Source organism: Sander lucioperca, chromosome 11, assembly GCF_008315115.2.
Source record: "Sander lucioperca isolate FBNREF2018 chromosome 11, SLUC_FBN_1.2, whole genome shotgun sequence".
Lineage (NCBI taxonomy): Eukaryota > Metazoa > Chordata > Actinopteri > Perciformes > Percidae > Sander > Sander lucioperca.
This window is the reverse complement of record NC_050183.1, coordinates 10798084-10813004: the sequence shown is the minus strand read 5'-3', so window position 1 is coordinate 10813004 and position 14921 is coordinate 10798084. Positions and strand designations below refer to the sequence as shown.

At 44.3% G+C, this 14921-nt stretch overlaps 1 protein-coding gene across 6 annotated transcripts in view; it reads left to right on the top strand.

Moving 5' to 3' along the window:
* LOC116058749 (LIM domain containing preferred translocation partner in lipoma) overlaps positions 1 to 10527 on the top strand; it is a 191361-nt gene extending 180834 nt beyond the window's left edge. For all 6 annotated transcript variants that reach the window (XM_036007010.1, XM_036007011.1, XM_036007009.1 and 3 more), the window contains 3 exons: positions 497 to 675; positions 7753 to 7873; positions 9832 to 10527. In XM_036007010.1, coding sequence (XP_035862903.1) covers positions 497 to 675; positions 7753 to 7873; positions 9832 to 9960 — 429 coding nt within the window. In that variant the 3' untranslated portion in view covers positions 9961 to 10527. The remainder of the gene's footprint in view (positions 1 to 496; positions 676 to 7752; positions 7874 to 9831) is intronic.
* Positions 10528 to 14921: the final 4394 nt, after the last annotated feature.

The following is a 14921-nucleotide window of genomic DNA, read 5'->3' as shown; positions in this document are numbered from 1 at the left end:
CAGAGGCAGGCGGCCGCCACGTCCCCCCGCGGGCCGCCTGCCCAGTCGCTTGGCTGCAAAAAACCTGCAGTCATCACAAAGTGGAAATATTTACTGCTCACACTCTTGCATTATGTGAGGATGAAGTGTGGGCGAGGGCAGCTGAAAAATGACTGTGTTTGTGTTTCGAGAGGAGTGCTAATCAGATTCCTTCAGCTTCAGAGGCATTCGAGGACAGCCGAGCTAAAGGTCCTGAGTGTGGATTTATTTGTTGCATGGGCATAAACAGGAGCCGAGCCTCCTGTAGGGTACCACTGGCGATAGGAAGCTGAAAAACCACAAGCTAAAACCTGGAAAGATGCAGAAAAAAAACGTTACAATATGTTAGCAGACGTGCTAATTAAAACAAGCATTCAAAAGGGCTTTTGGAAATGAATCATCAGAAACACTACATTAATCATCAGGTTTGTTGTGTAATCACGTGGGTGTCTGTGGGTTTGTGTGTTTGTGTCGACAGAACACCCTTGAGACCTGCACCATCTGCAGTAAGCCCATCATGGAGCGCATCCTGCGGGCTACAGGGAAAGCCTACCACCCTCACTGCTTCACCTGCGTGGTGTGCCACCGCAGCCTGGACGGCATCCCTTTCACCGTGGACGCTTCCAACCACATCCACTGCATCGAGGACTTTCACAAGTATGTTGTTTCTGTTCTTATCAGGTTTAAAATAAATGGTTCTGACAGTGGATGTTATGTGTGCACAAACTCACAGAGAACTACCACCAAACTCTGCAGTTCCCCTCAGCTCTTCATAACGTTTTTCAGCGTTTTGTATTTGTTTTATGAAATGCATCTTTACTGTCTCAGGCAGCGAAAAAACTCTGTACTGTACGCTCCCTGCCTGGATCAAATTGCAGACAGACAAAGTTAGCAACTAGGCTACCTGGTGAACACAGTGGAGCATTTAGCAACTTAGAAACAGAGGTAAATAAAGTGTTAATATTTGATGACATTAGTCAGGACCATCTTCTTCCGCTTATCCGGTAACGGGTCGCGGGGGTAGCAGCTCCAGCAGGGGACCCCAAACTTCCCTTTCCCGAGCCACATTAACCAGCTCCGACTGGGGGATCCCGAGGCGTTCCCAGGCCAGGTTGGAGATATAATCCCTCCACCTAGTCCTGAGTCTTCCCCGAGGCCTCCTCCCAGCTGGACGTGCCTGAAACACCTCCCTAGGGAGGCGCCCAGGGGGCATCCTTACCAGATGCCCGAACCACCTCAACTGGCTCCTTTCGACGCGAAGGAGCAGCGGCTCTACTCCGAGCTCCTCACGGATGACTGAGCTTCTCACCCTATCTCTAAGGGAGACGCCAGCCACCCTCCTGAGGAACCCCATTTCGGCCGCTTGTACCCTGGATCTCGTTCTTTCGGTCATGACCCAGCCTTCATGACCATAGGTGAGGGTAGGAACGAAAACTGACCAGTAGATTGAGAGCTTTGCCTTCTGGCTCAGCTCTCTTTTCGTCACAACGGTGCGATACATTGAGTGTAATACCGCACCCGCTGCGCCGATTCTCCGACCAATCTCCCGCTCCATTGTCCCCTCACTCGCGAACAATACCCCAAGGTACTTGAACTCCTTCACTTGGGGTAAAGACTCATTCCCTACCTGGAGAAGGCACTCCATCGGTTTCCTGCTGAGAACCATGGCCTCAGATTTAGAGGTGCTGATCCTCATCCCAGCCGCTTCACACTCGGCTGCGAACCGATCCAGTGAGTGCTGAAGGTCACAGGCCGACGATGCCATCACGACCACATCATCCGCAAAAAGCAGCGATGAGATCCCCAGCTCACCAAACTGCAACCCCTCTCCACCCCGACTACGCCTCGATATCCTGTCCATAAATACTACAAACAGGATTGGTGACAAAGCGCAGCCCTGGCGGAGGCCAACTCTCAACTGAAACGAGTCCGACTTACTGCCGAGAACCCGGACACAGCTCTCGCTTTGGTCGTACAGAGATTGGATGACCCTGAGAAGGGACCCCCTCACCCCATACTCCCGCAGCACCTCCCACAGTATCTCCCGGGGGACCCGGTCATACGCCTTCTCCAGATCCACAAAGCACATGTAGACCGGTTGGGCATACTCCCAGGCTCCCTCCAGGATCCTTGCGAGAGTAAAGATCTGGTCCGTTGTTCCACGACCAGGACGGAATCCGCATTGTTCCTCTTCAACCTGAGGTTCGACTATCGACCGAACCCTCCTTTCCAGCACCTTGGAGTAGACTTTACCGGGGAGGCTGAGAAGTGTGATACCCCTGTAATTGGCACACACCCTCTGGTCCTTTTTGAAAAGCGGAACCACCACCCCGGTCTGCCACTCCTTAGGCACCGTCCCCGACTTCCACGCAATGTTGAAGAGGCGTGTCAACCAAGACAACCCCTCCACACCCAGAGCTTTAAGCATTTCTGGACGGATCTCATCAATCCCTGGGGCTTTGCCACTGTGGAGTTGTTTAACTACCTTAGCAACTTCCACCAGGGAAATTGACGACAATCCTCCATCATCCTCCAGCTCTGCCTCTACCATAGAGGGCGTATTAGTCGGATTTAGGAGTTCCTCAAAGTGCTCCTTCCACCGCCCTATTACCTCCTCAGTTGAGGTCAACAGCGTCCCATCCTTACTGTACACAGCTTGGATGGTTCCCCGCTTCCCCCTCCTGAGGTGGCGAACGGTTTTCCAGAAGCACCTTGGTGCCGACCGAAAGTCCTTCTCCATGTCTTCTCCGAACTTCTCCCACACCCGCTGCTTTGCCTCTTTCACGGCAGAGGCTGCAGCCCTTCGGGCCCTCGTACCTTGCAACTGCCTACGGAGTCCTCTGGGATAACATATCCCGGAAAGACTCCTTCTTCAGTTGGACGGCTTCCCTGACCACCGGTGTCCACCACGGTGTTCGTGGGTTACCGCCCCTTGAGGCACCTAAGACCCTAAGACCACAGCTCCCCGCCGCAGCTTCAGCAATGGAAACTTTGAACATTGTCCACTCGGGTTCAATGCCCCCAGCCTCCACAGGGATGCACGAAAAGCTCCGCCGGAGGTATGAGTTGAAAGTCTGTCGGACAGGGGCCTCCTCCAGACGTTCCCAATTTACCCGCACTACCCGTTTGGGCTTACCAGGTCTGTCCAGAGTCTTCCCCCACCCTCTGACCCAACTCACCACCAGATGGTGATCAGTTGACAGCTCTGCCCCTCTCTTCACCCGAGTGTTCAAAACATACGGCCTCAGATCAGATGAAACGATTATAAAATCGATCATTGACCTTTGGCCTAGGGTGCTCTGGTACCAAGTACACTTATGAGCATCCCTATGTTCGAACATGGTGTTCGTTATAGACAATCCATGACTAGCACAGAAGTCCAACAACAAACAACCACTCTGGTTTAGATCAGGGAGGCCGTTCCTCCCAATCACGCCTCTCCATGTGTCTCCATCATTTCCCACGTGCGCGTTGAAGTCCCCCAGCAGAACTATGGAGTCCCCTACTGGAGCCCCATACAGGACTCCATTCAAGGTCTCCAAGAAGGCCGAATACTCCGAGCTCTTGTTTGGTGCATACGCACAAACAACAGTCAGAGTTTTCCCCCCCACAACCCGCAGGCGTAGGGAGGCGACCCTCTCGTCCACCGGGGTAAACTCCAACGTAGCGGCGCTCAGCCGGGGGCTTGTGAGTATCCCCACACCCGCCCGGCGCCTCACACCCTGGGCAACTCCGGAGAAGAAAAGAGTCCAACCCCTATCCAGGAGTATGGTTCCAGAACCGAGACTGTGCGTAGAGGTAAGCCCCACCAGATCCAACTGGTAGCGCTCCACCTCCCGCACAAGTTCCGGCTCCTTCCTCCACAGAGAGGTGACGTTCCACGTCCCCAGAGCCAGCGTCTGCCGCCCGGGTCTGGTCCGTCGAGGCCCCTGACCTTCACTGCCACCCATGTGGCAGCGCACCCGACCCCAGCGGTTCCTCCCACAGGTGGTGGGCCCATGGGTTGGAGAGATAGGTGCCACGTAGCTATTTCGGGCTGTGCTCGGCCGGGCTCCGTGGCAAACCCGGCCACCAGGCGCTCGCTGACGGGCCCTCCATCTGGGCCTGGCTCCAGACGGGGGCCCCGGGCTTCCTCCGGGCAGGGTCACTCCATCTCTACCTCGTTTTTTCATAGGGTATTTGAATGAATGAATGGATGGATGGATTAGTCAGGAGTGATATACGTCCACTTTCCTTTTCCAATTTCAAAACCTTGAAATAGTTTTAAAAATTAATTATTTGCAGTACTGTATATATTGTATGTTGTTAGCTAGCACGCTAGTCGCTGTTTTATCCAATCCAAAAAATGCCTTAATATTGTTTGTCCAGGCTTGTAGTTTTGCTCCACACACACCCGAAATTCCACCAGGCACGGATGCGCTGTGTTCCGACTGTGCCGTGGTTTTGTTCCATCGTGCGGCATACTTCGTACCACCCTGGGACGCCGTGCGTCGTACCGCCCTTGGACGCCATGCGTCGTACCGCCCTGGGACGCCGTGTGTCGTACCGCCCTGGGACGCCGTGCGTTGTACCACCCTGGGAGCGTCTTAGAAGCAGAGCGTGAGTTTTGCAGGCCCCCCTCGCAGATTCCGTTGTTTTGGTCTTTTTTTTTCTTGGATATTTTTGGTTCTACCATAAAAGTAAGTAGTCTACATAGTTAAATGGCTTCTTTCATTTATTCCAGTTATGGATCAAAGATTTGTGGCTGTTTTAGTTAATAGTCAATAGTGTAGTGACGTGAGATACGATCAGGAGTCTGCACAGGGTGTTCATTTTGAAAATTGACCGGATGCTCTAGCCCAGGGGTGTCAAACTCATTTTAGTTCATGGCCCACATCCCCCTAAGTTGATCTCAAGTGAGCCAGACAAGTAAACCACTCCAGAAAGATCAGAAACTTTATCTGCCACAGAGTTTTGTTGTCACGCAAGTTCTGCTCTGACAGTGATCTAAAGGCAGTTACACACCGACCAGACGGCCGACCGTTGGCAGAAAAGGCAGTGGGACTGATCAGTCTCCCCGAGTTGGTCAAAAAAGTGCCTCGGAACACACCGAAGTGACGAGACATAATACATCTCCATAACAGCAGGCGGCGCTAATCTGTATTGTCGCCCAAAAAATTAAAACCGGCAGCCAATTGGACGAACGTGTCACATGGATCTGGCTGCTGCTTCCGGATTTTGGATTTTTCGAACAGCCATTACTGGCGACTCATTCAGAATACGATCTCATATTGTACTAAAATAGTTCACCGAAACGTGTTTCTGAAAACATTTTAAGAGAGAAATAGGCCGTGCAGTTGCTGAATCTGTCTTCATTTCAGATCAACAAAGGTCAGTTTCAAAGATTTTAGTCAGATTTTGAGAGACTCTAGTCACGCTCATCCCGCTCACCATTTCCAGGTGAGTCCAGACTGCCCTGTCTCTGACTGAGCATGTCAGGTCGGCCAAAATGAAGGCCGACAGCTCCTCCAACGGATGACGGCACGGAACACACCGAACAGACTCAAGTCACCAACCTCGCCAGACTGTCCAACGGCTGATTATCGGCCCGGTGTGTAACTGCTTTAAGGCCGTTGTAGGAATAAAAATGTCACGGACCCGAGAGAGGGGAAATATTCCAAAAAAAAACTAAAAATTTCTAAGATTAAAGTTGTAAATGCACAGAAAAATAACTCAGATATTCTATGAAATTAAAGTCGTAAATTTGGAATTGGAATTAATTACTTCTCTTCAATTTTCACACAAATTTATCCTTTGGCGGGCCGGTTCTGGCCCACAGGCCATATGTTTGACACCCCTGCTCTAGCCCTTCCACTTCCTGCCTTCCGGCCTGTTGAACACCCCGCAGCTCCGTCAAAAATAGACCTGGTGCATATTTTAGGCAGAGAGCCTCTTCTGAATTACTTCTTCATCACGCTACGTCGCGGCTGGTGGAATCACCTGATTGCTGGAGCCGGTCATTGTGCCGCCGGAACGCAGTGCACACACATATGGTGGAATCTAGGGGTAAGACAGGAAACTAGCATACTGTATGTCAGTGTGGGGTTTACAGCTTGTTCCACTGCCCCCAAGTGGCTAAAAAACAAATAATGCTGCTTTAAAATCCTTGACTGACCTGAGAAATTCAGCTGCAGTCTGTGTAAGCCGAATCTATCCAAGAGACCTCAGTGCTTCCCTTTCAGGAAATATTGCGGGCAATGTCACAAGCCTAATGACCTTATGAATTTAATAGTTAATTCCTGTCATTGTGTCACACTCTACCCATTGCGTAACCACCACCTTACCAGAAATGTTCCTTGACTCAGTAACCAGAAGGGAAACAGAAGTAAACAGCTGGCTCTTGGTGTGAGTGCACAGCTTTAGCTCGGTGGAGTAGCTGCACTGGCCCGTTGTTTAATTCCACCTGACAAGTGTGACCTGAACAGCACAGCCCTTTGTGTCGAGGAATAGTCACGTTTGGGCCTCAGCCGTGCTTCCATAAAGCCCTTTCACTTCCTAATTCCCAGGCATTCAGTCAGTATCCACCGGCCTTCAGTCACCTGACATGACCTGAAGTCTCAGCGTGCTTTTCATATCCTCATTGACCCTATTGTTAGATATACCTCTTTCTATTGAAGGCATTTCCAGACTTACTAATGTGAAATATTAAATATTTTACTAGGAAAGTCAGTTCTGATATTCAAAGTCCTGCTATGTTTAGCTTCTTCCTCAGATATTCTATTTCTATTAACTGTTTCAGAGAAGTGCAAATTTAGCTTTAAGCAGCACTTCAATGGTTGAGTTAATCAATAATTAAACAAAGGAAAATCTGAATAATTGTTTCGTAATGTGTTAGCACTATTGTTCATAATCATTTTCTTGTTTTGTTTAACTAGCGGCACCTTACAGAATTAGCACTCTGAATTTCGTTGTACGTTTTTAATGATACATATATAAAGGCATTCTATTCTATAATATATGCTATTTTACTCTTGTGTCGATAGAGCGATTAGTCCCAAGCTTAGGGTTGGGACTCCCACAGGGGTCACAAGATAAATCTGAGCAGAACAAACTAACTGATGCTATTATTACTGGGTCATTTCTTTAAATAGTTTTAAATAAAACAAAGGATGGTTGAACTAGTCACAACAAGTAGACATGATAATGGATAGAAAGATGACTTTAAGGGATCATAAGCCAAAAAGTTTGGGACATGCTGGACTAGTCAATTGACAGAAAATTATTTGGAAACTGTTTTGATAGTTGATTAATTGTTCCAAGTCATTAATAAAGATTTTAAAATGACGCACCTTCTCTTATTCCAGCTTCTTAATTATAAGGATTTTTTTGTTTTGTTTTCTGTGTTTTTATTGTTATTATATTATTAATTAAACATATTTGGGGTTTTACACTGTTGGTTAGACAAGTCAAGCAACTTAAACACGTCAGCTTGAGCTCTGATGGGAATATTTGACAATTTTCCGACATTTTATAAACCAAACGATTAACCAATTAAAGTATCAGGCAGATAAATTCAATAATGAAAGTCATTGTTAGTTTAAGCCTGTGTTTACAGTCTCAAAAGCATCACTTAAAAAATAGTGAATGACGATGGATCACGAACGTTTTTTTTACAAATTGTGTTACTAGATGTCACATTGTTTCATAATATTTGCTATTGTTCTATTTCCTGTTATTCCTGGTTGTGTTTGACAGGAAGTTTGCCCCGCGCTGCTGCGTGTGTTCCGAGCCTATAATGCCAGCGCCAGGCCAGGAGGAGACTGTCCGTATCGTGGCCCTGGACCGCGACTTCCACGTGCAGTGTTACCGCTGTGAGGTATGCTCTCTATGTGTCTATCTCCTCTGCTATGGGAGCTCTATAATTAGTACTGCTGGTTATGTACCGTGTTGCACAGCTCCAGATGACAGTCATTATGGTATGAGGCATATCGTGCATGCCAGTCCCCCGAGTCACCTTTTCAGCGAGACTGAATCATCCCTCTCTCTTACCTGCCTCGAAATAGCTTTCCATCTCTCCTCTGCAAAGTTCACGGACTTACATAGTAACCAATCTGTCCGCCGCCGCTCGCCGGCTGATAAGCAGCGCTGAGACATTACGTGCCCGGCTAAAGGAGAAGTAACGTGTCACATTGTCAAAGAGCAGTGCCAGTGTGAGTGTACACAGAGTGTTTGGCAGACAGAAAGGTCAAAGAAAAGAAAAGCAGATTAGTTCAGCTGAAGTGGCTCAACAGAAGAATTCTGTCACCAGGGAGACATGAGTAGATGGAGTTGTAAGTCTCCGAGTGAGTGTGTGTGTGTGTGTGTGTGTGTGTGTGTGTGTGTGTGTGTGTGTGTGTGTGTGTGTGTGTGTGTGTGTGTGTGTGTGTGTGTGTGTGTGTGAGAGATGTTGAGCATGTAACCCAGTGGCACAGAGAAAATAATGCCAAAGCAATGTTTGCCTGTATTTCCAACTGTCCACATGGTGTGTGTGGTTATTACGCTGTAAGAAGAGTGTAGAGCACACACTGTTTTGGAGACACAAGATCAGAAAACAAACTGAAGGCTGGAGTCAGACTGAAGATCCACATACAGCACTTTAATAGAGCAACACTTGGATCTAAGAGATGTAAACACCACAGAGCAGAGCAACAGACATTAACAATCATCACTCAGGTAGTATTTGTGATCTTTTTATTGATCATTAAGAGTCACTCTACTCCCAGACTGACCCAATCAGAGAAGAGCTTAAACATGTTTTTTTAGTTACTGTTACTTTTTGAAGACAAAATAGTAGAGTATGTGAAATATTATAGACAATCTACAGTAGAGTTAGCGAGGTCGATAAACACACACATACATATATTTAAAGCTAGAGTGCGGAACATTTACATATAAATGAATGTCCTTTACATTAATGTTGACTAAGCCTATCACCAGAGTACCGGAATAGGGCTGCAACTAAGGATTATTTTCATTGTTGATAAATCTGTCGATTATTTTCTCGATTAATCGATTAGTTGGTCTATAAAATGTCAGAAAATGGTAAAAAAAAATGTGGATCAGTGTTTCCCAAAGCCCAAGATGACGTCCTCAAATATCTTGTTTTGTCCACAACTCAAAGATATTCAGTTTCCTGTCATAGAGGAGAGAAGAAACTAGAACATACTCACATTTAACAAGCTGACATCAGAGAAATAATGTTGTTTTTTTCATAAAAAATTACTCAAACTGATTAATCGATTATCAAAATAGTTGGTGATTAATTTAATAGTTGACAACTAATCTAACATGCTTATTATGACAATGCTAACATGCTGATGTTTAGCAGTTATAATGTTTACCATATTGTAGTCTATCTACTGAGTCCGATCTGATACTTAAATTTACCTAAATATTGATTAAATATATATCTGGCATGGATAGGATATGGCATGGATATGATATGAATGAAAATGTAATTGGGAGAATGTGACTCCTAAAATTGATGTGAATAATCAGCTAGAGAGAAGAAGATTACTCTGTTGGAGTTGTTGGACTTTGAAAAAAACAGTTCAAACCCTTAGGTGTTAAGAGACTGACTGTTACCCAGTAATGACCAGTTGGTACCCCTCCAGACTCACCGGCTGGTAGAAAACCAAAACACTTCTTTTCTGCAGAGAGCGTCCTGTAACTTGACACTGGCTGAGTTTTTAAAAGCGGCAAATGTCTGATTCAGGGTGCAAGCACAGTGATGGCTGAGCGTGGCTAATGACTGGGTTTGTGTCGGTGGCCTAACGGAGTGTCTGTGTCTTGCAGGACTGTGGCTCTCTGCTCTCAGAGGGGGATAACCAGGGCTGCTACCCTCTGGACGGACATGTCCTCTGCAAAAACTGTAACACCAGCCGCATCCAGGACCTCACCGCCAAGGCCACCACCGACCTCTGAACCGCCTGTAGCCCGGTCACCTCCACTGTGATAACCCAACGCTCGCTCTCTCTCTTTCTGCCTCCCCCTCTCTCTTTCTCTCTCTCGCAAACATACCGATCACAGAAGCCTGCATTCCTCAGCATATATACATATAAATATCCCTCTATATATATTCACTTTCATTAACAAGAAAAAGCATCACGTGTTCACCTGCACACATGTATCTAATGACTCAGTCCACTCACAGCAGAAGAGGCTGTGTGTTTCTTAACTGTGTTGTTAAAGGAATAGTTGAAGATTTTTGGGAAATGTGCTTACACTGTACACTTTATTAGATGAGAAGATCGAAGCCACTTTCATGTTAGTATGCTGAATATGAAGCTGTAGGTGCTGGAAACATCTGGCCTGGCTCTGTCCAAAGTTTTCAAAGAAATCCACTCAACTGTATCCTAAAAGCTCACCAATTAACATGTTGAATCTCATTTGTGGTTTCACAGAGGTTACGGCCGGCTTCTGGCCAAGAAGTAGTAAATTAAAGCTGCAACTTGTCACTTTGAAACTTCTGTTTTTGTACAGATAAAAAAATTAAAAAAAAGATAAAGCGTGTTAGTGAGCTTTAGAGGTGTTACCTCTGACAGAGCCAGGCTAGCTGTTTCCCCCTGTTTCCAGTCTTTATGCTAAGCTAAGTTTAAGATTGACCGTACAGATATAAAAGTGGCATCAATCTCCTCATCTAACTCTCGACAAAGCAAATAAGCATATTTCCCAAAATGTCAAACTATTGCTTAAAATCACTCCCAGACCCATCAGTTAACAGGTTACAATATACATCATCACTCAGTGTTTTTATCTCATATCATAATGATCTGCAACTGGCGTGTTCTAGCCAGGGTGCGCATGTATGCATGCAAGCCCAACATGTTCTCGCTGACTGGTTGTTTGGAGTCTGGCTCCCCCCCATGTTTGACACACCTGCCCTGCAGGTGAAGATGGATGGATGTGTGTGTGACTGTAGCTTCATCGGTATTTAGAAAAACCAAGCACATACAGTATGTTGGTGAGCACATTATTTTTATTCTTTAGTGTTTGTACAGTGCACATCCATAGACGGTACATGCACACACACACACACACACACACACACACACACACACACACAGATAATATTACACACTGAAGCCTATTATTGCAAAACAGTTCTGCATAACTGAACACCAAAGAATTTAATTGAAACTGCCATATTTACAGTGCAAGTACTTTGTGTGCAACTATATTAAAGGTTACTTACATGATATTGATCGGGACCACAGGAATGACAGGTGGTAGTTCTCAGTGTCAAAGACAAAATCCTCAATAGGCAGCTGTTGAATGCAATTCCCTTTTTAACACAATATTTTCTTTCCAATCAAATGTGCTTTTATGTATACAATAGATTATTTTCTGTTGGCTTGAACAGTACAACCATGGCACTCCATTCATTAGATATGGCCCTAGTTTTTTTGAGCAGATAAATATGTAACTTACAATGACATAGATTAGTGATTGTGCTGTAAGAAGTCTGCTAGAGATAACGGATTAGAGATGGCTATGCAATTTGTGATGTTAATTGCATTGACACTTTATAAGAACTTTTATGAATAAGGAAATATTTTACCTGTACAGATTGGAGCATAAGTGTCCTTATAGTAATCCTTGAATCCAAACGATGCTGTTGGTACTGTGTGACTTTGTGTGTCACTGTGCTGTATGTCAGTATTGATTGTACCACTCAACGCTTGTCTTTTATATTTAGTGTTTGTTTAAAGTTGATGGGCGAAGAAGGGACCATGAAAGCTACCCCTAAAATGACTGATTTTAATTATTTGTTTCCATCCAAGAATCACAGTCAGTTGACCAGTAGTTTGACTGTTTGATTTGATAGTTACTTCATTAGAATCACTAGAGCAATACGAAGACTGTGAGTTAAAGGTACCCTGTGGAGTTTTTGTCCACTTTTATGATTGGGTCCACATTTTGTTTGAATTTTGCACAAAGACCCATATGCAGAGTCAGGGTCGGTAGAGTCTGGAACAGCTCCATAGACAATGAACTGGGGAACATGTTTTAGATGACACTGAGAGCACCGGGGGGAATGTGAGGGGAGGATATAGGTATGTTTTCTATTTCAGAACTAAAAACACCACTGTACAATAGAATAAAGCTCATTTTGGTATGAAAAAAAAAGAGAAAACAAACATTCTGAGGGGTTTCCAAAATCAGTCTCCCCTTCATTCTCTATGGAGCGGCTCCGAACTTTATACTTGATGACGTCAACTCTGAGACTGACTTCTCTGGTTTCTGGCTTTGAGAGAGAGTAGCTTACGGTCATAAATATTGATTGAACTTTCCCAGGCCTTTGAAATAACATATTGGAATTCTGAGTTAATGTGGTGTTCCCCTTTAAGTGTTACTTACATTCACTTCATACAGAGGCAAAACAAAATGACCACGGACGCAAAATGACTACCAAGACTACTCTTTGGAAATTACATTTTGTGCCTCTTTCAGAGGTTTGGGGGCCTTTACATGTCTGTGTCCAAGGGCCCAGTGTGTCATACATAGTTTGTCCATGGCTGTAGGCATCACAGCGCATGTGGGTGATGTGCTACACATTTTTTGCAGCTGGTTTCATGCTATTCTGCTAATCGACAATTGGTGGAAGCAGTGTGTATAGAAGCGCAGCAGTGTGCCTGCAAAAGCCGTGAAGAAGAAGACTACAACTCCAGTTTAAAATATACAAACAATCGGCTTTGCAAATGTTTACTGAGAAAGAAAATGAATTCAGCATGTTTGCATTTTGGTGTTTACTTTGTTTACAAGAAAACTCCACAGGGTACCTTTAGAGACTGTAGGTAATAAGTACTGGTCTGCCTATTTGTTAGTTGGATTGGTTTACAGTGTTTCTCAAGGTCCGGTTACAGATGTCTTGTGCATGTGGATGGATATATTATGAACAAGGCGATTAATTATAATTTCAGAGAATTCTCTTTACTTCTCTTTCCTCTTTTCCTCACACATTGAGAAGTGGTGTTTTCATTGCCATTTGGATACCAGAAAGTGCTTATACCAACAACTATACTGTGTCAACTGTAATCAGTAAGTCTAGTGACATCAGAGTGTCTGTGACTGTGGCGATGTTTTAACCAGGATAACACATTGTACATAACTGTGCTAATAAGCCCATTAATAAATGAACAATTCATTAGCCCTTTGCCAGGACACATTTTCTACTAAAAGTAAAGAAAACTGTTGATTATTTAAAACCTAAAGGAGTATTTAATATTAAACACAGGAAACACTCTGCACTGCTGGTTCTCTAGAAGGTTAGGCAACCTAAACTCCATGTCCTCAGGAATCTTTCCATCAATATCTGGAGCGCAGTTCACCGGTAACATCCAAAAACCAGAAGACAACCAGACTTACAGTGAAGTGAAACAAGCGAACTCCCTGAGAAAAGAATTGTGATGTGTCTTAGGCTACATTTACATTGCTACGTTTTGGTTTAAAAAAGGAATATCTTTTGCTACATTTACACCTTGGCATTCCCCCTACTTAAGTTTGGAATACAATTTACAGTCATCTCCAGCACATTTTATGTCATATTATCAGTTATTAAAAAATAGATACTTATAAATAGATCAAATTGTTTGAGAAAAAAAACATTTAAATCTGTTCATCTCCCTAGTTATAGAAGATATTTATACTCTCCTAATTCTATCTCTACTTCTTTAAAAAAAAAAAAAAAAAAAAAAATGGCATACAGTATATCACACCAGCTACATTAGGTCCATACTTGGATCCAAAGCGTTGGTCATTTGACAGTTGACTCAGTAAGCCATCTGATTACTGGTTGTTAGGCAACAAAGGACTAAAAATACACACTCTCTATCATTATGTCACATGTGTTGCTAGGTTTCAGCTCTCAGAGATGTTGCTGGGGATTCGGCTACAGGTCGATACAGGGCCTTCTGACCTGCTGGGATAATTAGACAGCATTGTTAAAGGTACATCTCAACACAAACGAAGATTTTTTCAAATCAACTTAAACAGGCAGAGATTAAAAAACCTACAGCTGATGCATTTAAAACCAGTATCTGAACAAAAGCAGTGCAGTGAAGCTCTTACTATTCTAGTTCAGGTGCTTTTCATAGCCACGTGTCTCTGAAAACAATAGCTTACAGTACTAGCTGAGTCAGAAAGTGGACATTTGTATTTTTGGTTTTCTTTAAATGTCTTTTCTGAAGGCGAAATGGTATCCATTATTCAGATCGGCCTCTGGTTCTTACTCTACAGGAAAACATGTCATTGCAATACTGTAGCAATATGGAGTAGGAGCATTTGGTGTGCTTTCAGGCATGACCATTGCACAGTTGAGTCATTCTAGTGTTGTGTTTAACTTAATTGGTGACAGCGTGAGGAAGCATACAGTAATGGTGAGCTACCGACATCATCAACATGTAAAATAAAATAAAATGTATTTGCTGAAATGTAAAAATGTAGTTGCAGAAAGTGAGATTTCCACAGTAGCCTTTTACAGACTGCTGTCAAATCAGAACTTCTGTGTGGTGTTTGGTAAATGTACCGGTTCATGTCAATTTATTTTATGTAACGTATAATACAGCCATCAGTTAGAATTGTTGTTTAAAGCACATGTTCACATCTTGTGCATGTTAAGTGTTATACACCAGGAAAAGACTGCTATTAGAGTTTGATAAAAAATGTGAGGTCATTTAAAGCTGCACAAATCAATATTTTTTTATAATAATGTGTAAAGTAAATGGGCTCACTCATAGTGACCAACCCACAGAGAATGATCGCCATTCGGCAGACAGGCAAAGTTAGCAGCAAGCTGGTGAACAAAGTGGAGCATGTGTCTTGTTACGCTTCCCCTAACAGGCTAAAAAAATCATTAATGCCCTTTTAATAAGATTATTTAATAT